Source organism: Melanaphis sacchari, unplaced genomic scaffold (assembly GCF_002803265.2).
Source record: "Melanaphis sacchari strain LSU unplaced genomic scaffold, SCAv2.0 Contig2_pilon_pilon, whole genome shotgun sequence".
In the NCBI taxonomy this organism is placed as follows: Eukaryota; Metazoa; Arthropoda; class Insecta; order Hemiptera; family Aphididae; genus Melanaphis; species Melanaphis sacchari.
Genome location: NW_020271173.1, coordinates 8487423 through 8504680, shown reverse-complemented (window position 1 = coordinate 8504680; position 17258 = coordinate 8487423). Strand labels below are relative to the sequence as shown.

The 17258-nt window shown below is 31.0% G+C and overlaps 1 protein-coding gene across 5 annotated transcripts in view; it reads right to left on the bottom strand.

Moving 5' to 3' along the window:
* Positions 1-17258, bottom strand: part of LOC112595777 — a 69469-nt gene that overhangs the window by 10894 nt on the left and 41317 nt on the right. For 4 of the 5 annotated variants that reach the window (XM_025341097.1, XM_025341098.1, XM_025341100.1 and 1 more), the window contains one exon: positions 1018-1267. In XM_025341097.1, the coding sequence (XP_025196882.1) occupies positions 1018-1206 (189 nt within the window). In that variant the 5' untranslated portion in view covers positions 1207-1267. Of the gene's footprint in view, positions 1-1017; positions 1268-8877; positions 8935-17258 lie in introns of those variants that run through there. The other variant, XM_025341099.1, reaches the window with a different exon arrangement.

Below are 17258 nucleotides of genomic sequence, written 5' to 3'. Positions count from 1 at the left end.
CATCATATACGATTAATTCGCATTTAGTTCGTACATTTGTTGATATGACGTTCAGTACGACAAGCACACATACACACACATACATATATATATATATATTCGTAATATATAGGTGAAATTCGTCGTTAAAGAACGATTGACTCGAGGATCACGGCCGACCGAGTAATTATGTTTGTGTAAAAATAAAGACGGTTCGTGGTTAATAAACCGGAGCGTACGTCAAAATATACCACTAACGAGAATTTTTGACCTTAAAATCTGTGTTGTAGGTTAGGACTGTTTGAAACGTTTGTAGCGTAATATATTCCATTTGAAAGCGTTTGATGTCATTTTAATATAATTTTGTGTAGTCATATACCATAATATACGTACGTACGTATAACACGTGTGCATTTAGTTTATCGAGGTCAGTCGCAAAGTGGTCAGTATATAATACTATCCGCATTTGTTATTCTACATTTATTAGGGAATTTTGTATTTATGCAAAACTCAACGCATACCAATTAAAATACGTTGATAGGTAGGTAGGTATTTAATATTACGAGTATTACGTGTAAAGAACCGTCTCGAAGTGGTAGAATTGTTTTGTAACGTACATAAAATATTATATGTTCTATATACGCGTGTATAAATGTACATTTTGTCGATTAGAAAATACGAGGCATGATCTACAATATTAGGATGGCTACCATGAGTTATTTAAATGAAACTAGATTGATGATTAATTAGATGAAAAAAAACTGCCATATTTTGATCTCGTATGGAAAACTTATTAAAAATGCTAACGATAAAATATTATGTATCTGTTTCTATACGAATTTCCTTTTATGGAATCGACCGGTTAATAAAATCGAAACACCTTTAAACTTAAAACGATATAATGTTATATTATATCATATTATAATATTAATCAATCAAAATATACATTAAACATTATACAATATACATATATATGTAAACGTGTGTGTGTGGATATAATAAATATGCATCAAACGCACATTATATTATTTTTATTACCTTTCCATATTTGTGTTTAGTGTTGGCAGTGTGATTGGTCCATTGGTCCGCTTCGACTCTGGCGTGCTCTAAGATTCCGGTCAACCTATCGAGTCTCGACCATTCTTGGACGTGTCTTTTGATGCCGTTATCGCCTTTGGACGCATCTGAACCGGTGGCTGAACTCCTTATCAGAGGAATAACCTCCATTCTGTAGCGTCGTGGTCACAGTCGTGTGGCATCAATATACGTCAAAATGATGAAACGAGGTCTGAGAACAATATCGAAAACCATTGATTAATATTAAACATACAATTACATAAAATACAGACAGACGCTGATATGGAGTGTGGATTAACAGAAAAGTGGTTCTGCCGAATTAAATTCACGGTCGAGATTTTAAACTCTTGTGGTTGATCATGTTATATATATAAAAAAAAAAAAATTGGAAAAACATCTGTAAAATTGCGATACAACGAACGTAACACTCGAGTATATAAATATATTATTATTGGATAGTACCTATGCGAGTACTTATGATGCACGCAGCTCTAGTTACGGGTGTACGTATCATAACACACACATAATATAGAATAATAATACGAGTTTCAAATTATCGCCACCAATAAGTGTCTGTGCCCGCAATCTTGAAGTACCGTGGGAAGCAACGAATGTTTTATAATTTTAACCCCCTCCCCCAATAAAAGATTTCGTCTCCATACAATATTGCGCTTATTAGTTATTATGTTCACTGTGTCCTCGTTCTCCGCCGGACCGAGACCGTTATTGTTATATTATTATCGCCAGAATCCATCGCGCGCGTCGAATTATTTTCGCCCAAATGTTATTTATTGGTTTCCGTGCAGCGGTATACATAATGATAATATTATTGTTATTATTATTATTATTGGATTGTAATTATTATTGACGAGAGAATTTTCGTTCCATATACTATTCTCGACGAATAATACGCGTGCCTATTTATTTGTGTGCGGTGCATGTTCGTACAACACCACCGAAGCCGAACGTACAGCTGTCGCAGATCGTGCGCAAAACATAAAAAAATAAAAACGAAATGTGAAATGAACCGTTTTGATTGCGGCGGGCGAAAATGATAGTAAATAAAAACATTCCAAAAGCTCGGAGTCACCCACCTATAAGCCGGTCCGTGACTGGAATTGCAATGTGGTAGATTTATATAAATATAATAATAAGATACGTATGCATTGTATTTGTATATTATATACATATAGATTATATTATATATATGCACAGACGACGATTTATTGCCAATGAACATTATTGAAGAAAGAAAAATAAAAAAAAAAAGCTGTCTGTGCCACAGAAATGAACTGCGCGCGCATGCGGTCGACGTAATAAATTTAGATTTGCGTAGGCATATGAATGTACTCAGGATTTTCGCAATGATAACAAAGTACACAATAATATTATGTTTGCGGCGACGACGACGTTATTCTACTGCTGACATACCGGCTGTAGACGCAAAAAAAAAAAATATACGATCTTCTTTTTACCGCCGACTCATAAAATGATTGGTTTAGAAAAATATAAGAACTAAATGTTATAATCTGAAATATAGATACTTACTTACAATAACCAATTTTTTACTTATTGAGTCTTTGTAAAGAGATAAGAATTATAAGATATCCGAAAACCCGCTTTTGATTTCGTTAAAAAGCTAACACGCGTCATTTCTATTTTTGTTCAGTATCTTTAATAGTTGAACTCCTGAATTTGAAATTTCAACATATTTTAAGTACGTGTTATACCAACAAATTAAATACTAGTATGAAAATGTATAAAAGTTGTAGGCATGTAGATAAGACCAACATAGTGCTACTGACGCGATACCACTACCGTGAATTCCTATATAAATACATAATAAAAACCACCTTTCTACTGATTGTCACACACTACGCCATAGTACCTAGTAGCTGGTGTTATTATTTCGTGTATAATAATCTACATCAATATAAACACATGACATAGGTACTTATTGTCCATACTCTAAACCAGCTATTGTGCATCTGTGCCAGACCTAATTAATATAATGTGTTTAATAATGTATATTATTCGCAGTCGTCTATTGAACTGTTTTGTTATAACTGCTATTTTTATTTATTATTATTATTATATGGCTTGCGTGCAAATACTTGAACTGAAAGGCGTTTATCGAACAATGCAATATGATATTATGCGTACAAAAAACTAATAAAAAATAATTATGTGTGTTCTTTTTTTTTTTATCAACAATAATTTATCGAAGTCAAGTCGAATTAGTTGGACTATATCAGGGTCGAATTTACCAGACATAATGATATCAAATACACACGGCGATATAACTTAATTTAAAAATATGAAAATTGTCGAGTCGTTTATAAAAGAGCCGTTGTCGTATCGATTACCGTTTACACACACATACACGAACATAAACACATATATAAAACGACAATACCGAGTTGACGGTAAGAGAGGAATAGAGAGAGATGGGGCAGACGAAGAAGTCATTAAAATGTGTTATTAGGGTTTTTTTCTCTTTCTTCTGACGGGTTTCATCGCGAAATTTGGCTCGAACGACGACAAAGCACACAGGCGTATCCAATTACTCGGACCCAAGCGTGTTATTGTGATATTTGGTTTTTAAGGACTTCCAAATTACGCAACGAGTTCGCTTTTTATCTCGCGTTATTACACAGCCCCACGTCGTTTTTTTTTTTTTTTTTATAACGACTGGTTTACGCGCACCGCCTAGGCTTGCTGCAGCCCACGCGCTTATCGGAGTCCGGACTACTATTACTATAAGGAGGTAAACCATACACGAATATGTCATATTATTATTATTATTATTATTATTATCATATTATATTATACGCCACGAAACAGGACTTACAGTTTGTTAACATCAATGTCGTATGTGTGCGCGAGAGCGTGGTACAACCGAACCGACGTCGTTCCATCGTATTAATATTGTACATAAATTATAAATTATTGCACTTTATGATGTATGTTTTTGGATTGCGCGCGTTCAACTGCTTTGACTCGACTTCAGGTGTACCAAAGGACTCGCGAAAGGCTTGCTTGTTTAATATAATGTATTATGACGTATAATACAATGCTCACTTAGTTGATAAATGACGAGATGGCGTCCGTCTTGAAACCGAGTCCGTATTTATACGTATGGAATCGTTCGAAAACGTCATTAATTAAACGTTAGGCGGCAGTGAATGGTGACAATGATCAGAACACGCGTACATCGGGGCCAGCTACAAATTATTACACTCAAAGAGGCAATTTTGAAAGGCACGTCCAGCCGATAAATTAATAACATTATAATAATAATAGACTTTAGCCTATAATGGTATAACTTATATGTTACATGTTCCGCAAAATGTATTCGATAAGCCATGTACAATTCCAATAATATTATATATATATTATTCTTGCTTTTCGATCCGTGTCGAAAAATGTACATTCCTGACGTGAATAAATAAAATATAATATGCTGACCACGGTGTGTTTAAAATGTTTACATACAATATACAGGATTACCTTTTTAGTTTATACACTAATTTTATAGTTAAATTTGTATGACTAAAAAAAAAAAGAATTATTTTCTATCATAGTGATTTTTGAGGTGTATGACGACTTTTATTTTAAATTTTCTATATTCTAGATATTTTTCAGAACGTCTGTAATGTAAAATATAATTTAAGCAGAACAAAGAACATTAAACATCACTACGATAAAATGAAAAATAATATTTCAAATTGCTGAATCTAAAGTTATCCTAAACAAAAATACAATTATGAGTATCCAATGTATCCTTATGTAAATATGCATGTTATTATCATATAGGTACGGCCGTTGCGTAATATAAAATTTAATCGGACAGTATTGTTATCGATCGCACAATAATAATAATGAAAAAAACAAAAACCATGAGAAAAAAACGAAATCGAACGCTAATTTACAACGTATACAAATCGTTAAAGGACGAAATAATGTCGTAATGATTAGGTATACAAAAGTATAACGTGTTTTGTCGACCAGAACTCATTAATTACCACGAAAATTAATTCTATTTTGGTCTATTTTTAGAGCCGACAGATTTCATCTCATTTTAATTTTATTAAAATTAAAAATTTAACATATATGTTAGTTTTTTGCTTTTATAAAAATATTATTGATTATATATATTTATCTATGTCAGCCCCATCTTTCGTTCCCCATGAGATTATTTATCTCAATTTTTATTCTTTACATGTATTTATGAAATCTCTTAAGTCTTCTTAAATAGTCAATATTTATTATTTGTGGATGATTAAAAATTTATGTTCGTTTTTTCTCTATTGACGATTGTTATATTTTACAAAATTAATTCAATATTTAATTTATTTAATTAGTTTCGAAAATAGAGTATGAGTCTACATATTTATAAATGCTAGATACTCTATTAGGTATATGCATTTTTATAAGTCATGATTATCTACAAAATTCACATATTCTATAAATAATAATCAAACCGAATCAGTATCTTGGTAAAACATTTTTGTAAAACTTTAATGTTAATCAACATATAGAAAGCACTATTAGCAAAGTTTTAAAAGTTTTAGGATTTGTAGAACGCTATTCATCTTAATTTAAAAATGCATAATAATTTATACTATGTACTAAATAACCCATTGTTTAGATCAATCTTGAAGCATGGTTGTATTATATGGTGTCCATTTATTAAATCAGGTATTGACAGTATCTCAAGTATCCAGAATCGTTTTTTGTAGTTTAAATTTATAAATCTAATATATCCATAGAAAACCATAATTACAATCTAGTTAGATCAAATTTAAATATTTTAAAGCTTTAATTATATCGTGAATAATTAAACATAAACAAATTATTAGTTATATTAATTATCTTTTCTTTTTTAAATTCCACCCTTTTTAATGTTCCTTTTTACAATAGTAGCTCAGTTTCTCTTTTTTATAAATTGTTTTATTGTACAAACTATTTCACTAACTCCCCAATTCTAAGAACGTTGTATTTTTTTATCAAGAACACCAATGTTATGCCTTTATTTAAAATTTAGAATTCTTATTGTACACTTTATCTACAGAGTCAATTTACAGCTGTTATTACTAATACATTTTATGTTTATTTTGTTTTTGTTTATATATTTATACTCTCTCTCTATTTATAATATGTTTTAATAAACTTATTTCTATTATATAACTAATCAATATTATTGGGTTTTGGGCCATTTTTATTCATATATATATCTGAATAACATATAATTATTTTTGTTTAAATGCCTTATGTATTATTGCTGGTTACATGATATTTACGACAAGGGCTACAGCAATATTCAAAATATTTATAGAAAGGAGTGTATTTATGTGAATATTGTTAGTATATTTTAATGAAAATCCACCTTTTAAAATTTGATTAAATTTCTGTCGTTAGTGAATATGTGAACATAAATCATAATATTATGCTATATAGATGAGTACGTATCCAATTAGTGGCATTTGTACACTGTCATTGAAGTTGGTATGTTTATTTTGATTTATTTTCTGTTTTCGTCTTCTTTACTGTTATCGAAATACCGTTTTTCCATCACTCTCAGACGTAAGATTACATTTACATTATATATTATTATTTATAATGTTTTTTTGCTTTTATATTTGATTTATATACATGATAATAATGTATAGGTACAAGTGCACGATAGTTGACAGTGTTTGTCTTAAAAAAATAAAAATTGTGAATTCAACTCACGCGCCCGAGATGTCTTCTGCAACGTACAGATTATATACTTTCGGAAATTTAAATTTTTCATTAGTTTTCATTTTTTACAATTATAGGACATAGTGATATTAATTATTTGAAATGTTTTCAACTAAACACGTAATTGTGCATAGATTCAAAATATAATTGTTATAATAAAAATCGAAAGTATGATAAGTTTATTATCCGCACACTAAATATAATATTACAATATTAAAAAAGTGCAAAAATCAATAACTTAAAAAAAAGTATCGATGAGTTAATTACACTTTTTAGGTTTTTAAGAATTACGTAAATATATTTTGTTTGAAACCAAGAAATATAACGAGTTAAGAATTATAATCACTTCAGTTCTATGATACATTAATCATATTTCAAAAACATAAATAAGAAAAAAAGTTATTGATCATAACGAACTTTCTTCCTAATATCTACCATTAAATATAAAAGATACGCCTACCATATGACAGCAGTATAATATTCTAATATTATGGTTAACCTACTTGCTTATATAATAATAATAATAACAATATAGTAACACAATAAGTGGTTTTAGGTATACTATTTTACACAGCAGACGATGGTAAAAAAAAACCTGTCACGTGACAAACGGTGATTACTTTATACTATTGTACTTGAATGTGCGTTTGGTCAAACTCATCGCGACAAGAGCTCTGCAGGTACATAAGAACCGCTCTGGTAATAACCGCTTTTACCTACAAACCACACACCGCGGTTGTTGTCTTGGCATGTGTTATCCGAGTCCTACATCGTCGCGGAGGTAAAGCTCTGTGGGCGCAAACACATCGTCCCACTATGTAGGTATATAATAATATTATATGCACCACTGATGTTGATGTTGCTGATGCTGTCCTCGTAGGCCTCTCTACAAACTTGCGCCCGTAGGCCTTATACAAGTACCTGCCTATCGGTATTTAAATATTCGTATTTATTAATTATGCAAATAATACCGTGTGCACCTATGCTGACATGACGTGTGTATGTGTGCGTGCGTGTGCGTGTGTAATGCAGCGGTGATGGCGATGACGATAATAATAATAATAATAATAATAATAATAATAATGCTTGGCAGTCTATAAAAGGTTGAGATAAAAATTTTGTTTTTCTGTCACAAGTAAATATACTTGTTTATTTGACGTTGATAGTTTACGCTAAAGTTTAGCGGCTAAACGAAAGTATTCGTATTTACTATTTATGCAATATAATTTTGTAACTGCTCAACACACTTGTTGTATTAATATTATATGTACTAATTTGAGACCATAAAAATTTTCTGAGACGTTTTAACACGCAATAAGTTGAAATTGTTGTAATACGCAAGTACCTACGTTTTTGCTTATTTTATTTCAATATATAACATTAAAAAAAAAAAAAAAAAACTATTTGGGGCTAGTTATAATTTTTGTGAGTCAATTACATAGTTGGTTTGCATGGAATTAGCTGCCTCAGAATATTAAAATTTGTTTTTCGACTGCTTATGCAATTTTCAAATTTGAGCAATAAATTCGTAATTATATGAAATTAAAAAATATTGCCATTGATTTGCAGAAAATGGTGGAGCTAACTTTATTATCTACGAATTCAAATCAATTAATTTAATCGTATCGTATAAGAATACCTAAACACAAATTGCATTATAAATCATTATTAAAATGATTATAGAAATATCAAATATTCTATCATAAATGACTCGATGAGCACTGAGCTTATCGCACGGAAGCGAATAGGTAGTCATTTTTCAATATAATCGGATTACATTTTGATCAGAGATCCGGACGATTACATTTCGCAGATGATTAGTGATTGCCGATTGGTATTGTTCGTTATTATAAGTTTTTTTTTTATGTTATTTTGTTCGCATTGATGGCTTTCGCGATATTATTAATTTAATTGATTTGAACCGGTCTGGAATAACGATTTGAATTGTTACCCGTGAACCGGTTTTCGCCAAGTTGTGGTTTCCACCAAGTTTCAATATCTCGTAAACAATGACAATAATAATGCCTGTTTAGAAATTATGGAAAAAATAAAATAAAATAGAAACCTGTAACTTACTGGTTTGATTGCTGGCCTTCTTTATTCCACTCGACCGTTCTCAAATGAACTTGAACCGTATTACAATAAACACGCGTCAACAAAATGTCAGGCGAAATTATATTTTAATGGATTAGCATAAATTAAAAAAATAGAATGTATATATAAATTATGTAAACTACATTTGTATATATATATATATAAATATACACACATATACGAGCAAGTTTACACATTTATTACACAACGCTACGATGTATTGATAGATATTAATGTAACCACGAGTACCTATCTGACCAGAAGTCGAGTAGTCGTTTCGATCCATTTTTGGAAATATAATGATTGAAAAATGGATGTCAGTCGGCGTTTAAGCTTTATATACATAATATAATATATGTATATGCCGTATACAAGATGAATTAGGCTGTAGTCCAAATTTAAAAAAAGAATAAACAATCATGGCAGTATCTACACGGTTCTCATCTATAATTTAGTGGTATACGAGTTTTTACTTGTTCAAACGAGGAAATTAAATAGAACTACCTACGCATCCCAGAATATAATGTTTTTCTGGAAATTTTACACAATGGTGCGCGTCAAATTAACATCGGTCTGGGTGGTACACGTTTCGCTTTTACCGGCTTCGCGTGTAGATGAGCTCCGAAAACACACTATGGCGACACTATATTTATTGTAATGAATTGTGTACGGAATTTTTATTACTATTATCGCGATGTTTTTTGTCAGATTTCTCACGTTGTGTGGCGCAATCTGATTTATTTCATTCACCCGTTCGTGAGTCGTGGACGTACCGGAAGATATTATAGCGCGTACCTATATACTTTCCTAAAGCCACACAGTTAAACATATAACGATAAATATTATTATATTGTACATAAACTAATATAGTGACTCGTAATACAGGGATTGAAATTGTGTTATGATGGGGGAGTTAAAGATTCTTCAAGTGGTTTGGGAAGAATAGGTCGTTTAAACGTAACGAATGAAATAACAATCGTAAGTGTGATTAATGACACGAAAAAAAATAAAAACTTAGAAAAAAAAATCATTCAATACGCAGTTAAAGAAATATTTAACTATACAATGTAATCCGTTAAAATAATATTATTTTGGTATACCGCATTGCGTGTTATGCGCATCGTAACCACGAAATTCGTTTGAAAAACATCTCTATGCGCTTTCCACAAAATATACTATTACATTGCTTTGCGTTAGTGGTAGAATATAAAACCAATAATGTTACCCCAAACATAAGGTTTTTAATGTCTAAAACTGCAGTAACAATGTTTGAAAAATCTAAATGAATTTTAAAAACCAATAACGAAATGTTGAGAAAAATACAATGATAATTTTTCGTGGGAGATGACCACCTTTTCGTTTGTGTATTTATTTAATAGAAAATTAGTTAAATATGGTTGAAGTTTTAGTATACCAAATTGCGTGTGATATTAATATTCTAGATTATGTATTGTGTCTGTGTATATGTGTTATAAAATTATTCGTAGGAAACGAAACATCCGGAGGGCGAGCCGGATGTGCAATGGTAATAGCAGACAATACGACAGTCAGTATATGAGTGTTGGTGAACGCGCTCTTGGAGAGACGATTATGACTTTCCGGTCGTGAAAACGAGACGTAAATGACAGTAATGATAATAATTATAATTATTAATAATAATCAAAAAAAAAAAAATAATAATAATACACACAATATGATTTACTTTTAGTGTCAATACCTATACAAAATGAGATTTTTGTTATTCTGTGACCACTCTGAGAGTTTTGAACAGCTCCTTATGTAAAGGACTTGTCGATTAATTCGAAACGAATAATATAATATGAGAAAAAACTCTAAAAATGACGTTACGCTCGAATATTAATGTGGGAATGATAATATTATCTGTACAGATTTTCACGTGCGGCGCACGTATTTGGACGCAGTAATGCGAGAACGTACGGTAGTCGGAATTATAATAATATATTATAAAATTAAGTGTACCGATTATTATAGTAAATCATAGCTACGGTTGTGGGTGACAAAGCGAAACGGCAATGGATGATATTTGGACGGTGCGACGAATATCGTTTTTCGCGTACGCGTTGCACCTGTCGTCGAAGACGATGAAAAATGACAAATGTCCGTGTCCGTCGGTTTTTGAATTAAACGACGATGGATGGACGGACAAGAGCAAAGGGTGAGGATGAAGGCTTGAAGGATCAGTTTCGCTCGCTTAGTTGATAAATGGCGAGATGACGCCCGTCTTGAAATCGAGTCCGTATTTATACGTATGGAATCGTTCGAAAACGTCATTAATTAAACGTCACACAGCGGTGGATGATGACAATGATCAGAACACGCGTACGTCGGGGCCAGCTACAAATTATTACACTCAAAGAGGCAATTTCGCAAGACACGTCCAGCCGATAATTTAATAACATTATAATAATAATATACTTTAGCCTATAATGGTATAACTTATATGTTATATGTTCCGTAAAATGTATTCGATAAACCATGTACGATTTCAATAATATTATATACCTATATTATTCTTGTTTCTCGATCCGTGTCGAAAAATGTACGTTCCTGACGTGAATAAATAAAACATAATATGCTGACCACGGTGAGTTTAAAATGTTTACATACAATATACAGGATGATCTTTTTAGTTTAGACGCCCATTTTATAGCTAAACTTTTATGACTAAAAAAAAAGAAAAGTTTTACTACTGTTTGATAAAGCTTATGACGCTACGATAGTTCATTATTTTTTATCAACGTGTAGATTTCTGAGATATATGACTTTTATTTTAAATTATTCTATATTAAACAGAGTGTTCATCATGTAAAATGTAATTTAGCAGAGCAAAGAACATTTAAAATCATTACGATAAATAGAAAAATAATATTTCAAATTGCTGTAGTTAAAATTATCCTAAACAAAAATACAATTATGAGTATCCAATTCGCGAATAAAACACACGGATATTACACACCGTTGATTTGCTGTGAAGGAAAAATCAAATCACCCTGTACGCATAAGTTTGCGTCGTAGCACTGCAATGTTACAATCGTTGCGACGTGTCGTGTCATTCGGTAGTCATACAGTATAATATATTATTATCTACGTAGGTATAGAAACACACCAGTTGGGCGCGAAGGCCTTGGACCTGGTCCGACCCTTTTGACACGATTTCGCGAACGCACTGTAAATCACTACGGCGGCGGCTTGGAAAATAATATAAATATACATATTAATATTATAGGTATATCGTGATAGGTGAACACTGAACGCGCTTCCGGAATTTGAATACTCGTTAGAGAACTTTATTCCGTATACGGCGCGTGCTAAGTACTATTATTCCAACAACCATCGTAAAATCCTAATTTGGTAAACGTATTTCTCCTATCCAAATAATATTATGCTATATTTGTACCGACCGAAAATACCGTGTATACACAACGTGATTTTATACAAATGGGATTTCACGTGTATGCAGGAAACGATTATTAAATATTAATATTTCGTTTTCGTATATCCGGGTCGTGCCAGAGATGAAGCAGCGGCGAAAACTCGTACTCGTACCCAAAAATTAAAATTTATTTTGCATTCCCGGGCCCGATCGATGCGATCTGGCCGAAATAAATGAAAACTGCCTTTCGGCACGCCGCACAATTATAATACGAACCGGGGGGCGTATATGAATAGACATTTTTTATTCGTTGTTGCGCATGGGGGTCATTGGGTAAAGGAGTTCTTCGAGTGTTATCGGCTAGACAGCCTATAGACTTGTAAACCATTTGTCAATCACTTAATGTGTCTTGTGTTTATTCAATTTAATATATTGACCGTATATAAGAAACAACTGTATGGTCTATACATTATGGTCATTATTATATACAGTCAATGTAAAAACAAGTACCTACTTGGCTACTTAACCTACAACCTTTAACTAGTTTTTTTTTTCGTAGTCTGTTATTGTGATGACATTGAAATATATTAAATTGGTGTCGCTAAAACAATAGAAAATGTCAGTTTTTCGTGTTTGGTAAATAATGAATAATTTAATGGCTAAGTGTAAAATGTATTTGTATTATTTACACAACACTTTAAAAACCTTTTAAGTAATTTGGAACCTGAAGATTTAACCAGTAGCAACATTGAGTGTTTCAAGTTTGTCACAATAACGTTTTCAAATGTTTGTTTTCTTTGTACAAAAATATCTTGATACTAAATAAGAAATCTTTTAAGTTCGAAAATTTCAAGAAATGGAGATAAATTGATAATTATCCATGACATTTTATGACTATTGAAATGTAAACAAAAATAATTTTAACGTAATAACGTAATCTTTTCTAAATATAATCTTTTTTTATAGGTGTTGTATAAATGAAGAAGACGAGATTAGTCCAAAGTTTGTATAAATTTCTAATACTAAAACTAAAATTTCATTAATTATATTATTAAAGTATTAATAATAATAAAAAAAATTGATTTAATTTTTTTTTAAATGAGTGTATATATTTTAAGAAATGTATACCACATTAAATGTACATCAGCCCTATACTAATTAATTTTTATAATTTTAATTTTATTAATTCTAAATTTATTTTTATTATTTATATTTATATACAATGTGCATTTACATACTTAAAAAAATAAATAAATTATTTTTCAAACTTTGGTAGGGATATCTCTAAGTCCGTTTTATGAACACACTTCTATAGTATTTAATCGTTGACGTAATCGGGACAGCGATTTAGAACGGGGCCATGCGTGGTTTTAATGCATTAGGTATAATAACTTATGTATACCTATAAATATATATTTATTATACCATGTATGTTAACGCCCGCGATAAATACAACTCCTTCGATCGAGATCGACAAGATCGATGTTATAATTATTGTTGTATAAATGGTTTGGCGAGAATGATCGAAATAAGGAAAAAAAAAACAATTAAATACCCCCAAGTATAGATATACAGTATATACACTATACAGTATAAACGTGTACTATATTGTACATTTAGTATGCACGTGAAATAAGTTTGGTTCGCGACTATTTGTGTAACCAAAGTGGTACCTATATAATATACATAAAGTGAGGCGAGTCGTTAAAGTTTTTAAAAGTATTGCGAATTTTATTTATAATAAAAATTGTAGCCTCAATGTTAATGTCAAATTTCACTTGCTACTCGGCCATTGTTGTAAATATTATTTGGGTATGTATCAGAATATGTATGTTGCATTATTAAACTATTATTGGTAAAAAAATCTCAAACATAATCGTGGGATAGGGAAAATAAACCTCCATCGTATACGTTATAAAACCGTTGTGTTTATGTAATTATGTGTAAAACGCAACAATACCGATGATAAAAATGTGTTATAAATTTTACCAATAAATCTAACTATTCACCGTTTATAATTTACTAAAACATACTCGTGTATAAATCTATATGATGTTAATAAGATTTTACAAAACTATGCCTGTACATTAATCTGCAGCTAGGGACGTATAATAATAAACATTGCTGTATAGTGTATAATATATATTATTATATTATATAATATACATATAATATAGGTATAGCTAATATTTTATTCTGTATACGTTTTGTGTATTCAAAATTTGATTGCGGCTGTTAAACTTAATCTATCAGTTTAGATCTCGAGTAAAAAAATAAATTTAAATAATGTGTAAGCTTTAAAAACCTTGACGTTTGAAATTTAATATACGAGTAATTAAACGACACGATAAACCGCGGTTGTATATTATAACCAGGAAATGGACAGCGAGTCTACACAAGTGTATATAATGTAATATATTGTTGTACAGAATAGATACTTTGAGTGCTATTTGACGATCGTCACGATATTATAACGGTTGGTGTTATTCATGTACGCGTATAACGTATAATTTAGACGATGAAATACTGAAATACTAGTACGGATACCTAGCGAGAAGTATTCAAATTAGGAGTGTATAAAATATGTTATAAAGACGATGATAGGACAGTTTTTTTTTTTTAAATATTGCACCTTCGACGATCAAACAATATTAGTGCGTTGAGTGGAGAAAAAAAAATATTGCAGTGATAAGGTCTTTAAACGATCGTTTTAATAAACGACTGGCGTACTCAATTAAGACGATAAAAGAAACGGATTTGTTGTTTTTAAATTTGCAGTATTAGAGTTTAAAGTTTACCGTTAACAGTACGTACATACATAATTTATAATAATATTTTGTATATCCGGTCACGTGTTTATTATTGCGTAAATATCGAGATTTATCGGGCCACGCGACGGGAATGATGAATACAATATATCTTAGGGAGACAAACGCATTTAATAGTACACAGGCAATGTATAATAATAAATCAAAATCGCAAGAGGACAACTCTATGAGATATTGGTAGTTTCTCGGCAAATTCGTGTAGGTAATCTACATTAGGATTCGGGTTGTACGACGTAAATTGAAATACCGAACTCCGGACGAACATTATTATTAAAACTCATGGAAACACGTCATTATTATTATAATTTACAAGACTCAACAAAACGTCGTCGTCGTCATCGTTGTCGTTTTAATTCCAGTAAGGTAGACATGTTTTTTTTTCCTGCGAAAATTATTAGCATTCACTAGTCACTATATATCATAATAATATTGTATACGCGCTACCGCGATGACTATTATCGCGATTTATTTTTTTTTCACATTTGATACGAATAATAATAATATAATACGTGTGTACTTAAACGGCCGACCCGGAGAGTCGTCGTGTACATGCGCGTACATGAGATTATGATAAATATCGGTTGGAAATGCGTACACGAGAAAAATACTAGTTTCCGTATTTGGTATAAGACCAAGCCGGTCATTACCGGACTCTACTGTCGGTTTGTTGTGTATGTATATATATTTTTTTTTATTCGCTCTTTTTTCTCTCCGAGTTTTTGCTCCACGTCTTCTCGCGGTCATCCTGCAGGACGATATACACGCGTATTGCAGGTATTCGTGTTATTATTATCTGCACACTGTTGTTCATTTGTCGTCAAGTTTTCAACGGGCGAGACTGCCAAGACTACATTAATATAATATATATACCTACTTCGCCGCAAAAATCTGACGAGGACTCGCGCGTGATCGATCGGTACTGTAACTCCATCATTTTGCGATGGTACGACGATTGTGTGTCGCGTTCTCTCGAAGTTCTAGATGCAGCGTACAGATCGTTATTATGGATCATTTCCGAAGATTCGCGTAACATTCGATACGTAACTAAATGTATAGCAAATTGAATCACCGAATTCATATCATAATATGTCTGAGAGAAAATTTTATTTGTGTTTAACCTAACGCAAAATGTTATGAAAAAATGTTAAACGTGTACATAGATTGTGTACAATAATAATATTGACATAACCTTTGAATTGCCAGATATATACTCGTGAAACAAAATAATCGGATTATTTATGATGTATAATAATTATTATAGGAAGTGTGATAATTCATTTTTTCATTTAGGCAAAGTAGTAGATTTTTAAATTATTAGTTTTCATAACGTGCATATTATCATTCAGTTTCGAATTAATTATACTTGTAGCCTTGTAGGTCTATACAGATATACAGTATTCAAAACAGTGAGCTACGTCATCGAGTTGTGATAAATCGTTAACACTTACAGTGTTACAGATGTAATTGTATTTTTTTTTTTTAATAACTATATTATGTATTTAAACATATGACGTGTTATGTAGTGTGCAGTACGGTTGAAGAATTAACCGTATAGTTATACTTATAACACTAGTTTTGGAGTTACCTCATAGATAACCATAATTAAAAACTTTCACGGTAAGTAAAATATTACTGTTGAGCAATAATATAATTAATTTTGTGTATTATCTTTAAAGGTATCATTCGTCCGGTGTGTTGTAAACGTAAAATGTGAACTATAGTATATTATGATTCTATAGTTTCGTAACTAAAAAAAAAGAAAAATAATACTTCAAAATTCCGTAATAAAAATTTTGATCACTAAATGATTTAATTAACCACACTAAACAAAATTGTGATAAAATATTATTATTTTTTAAAGAGTGATAAATAATTGAATTTGTGTGTTGTCTTCATTGTATTAGATCCTAAAAAACTTGTACACATAATTTATTTACGTCCATACAGTCCACTTACGGTATGATAGTTCATTATTATAGACGAGTCATTTTTAATGTCTGTCAAAATTCGATGACGTTAAAATTAAAATGGCTTATGATATAAAAATTATTGCAGATTGAAACAATAATTTATTTTTCCTACAACACGAAGGAATATAGTTTTATTTGTTTACAATTGAACGTAAATCCATTTTTGTGAAC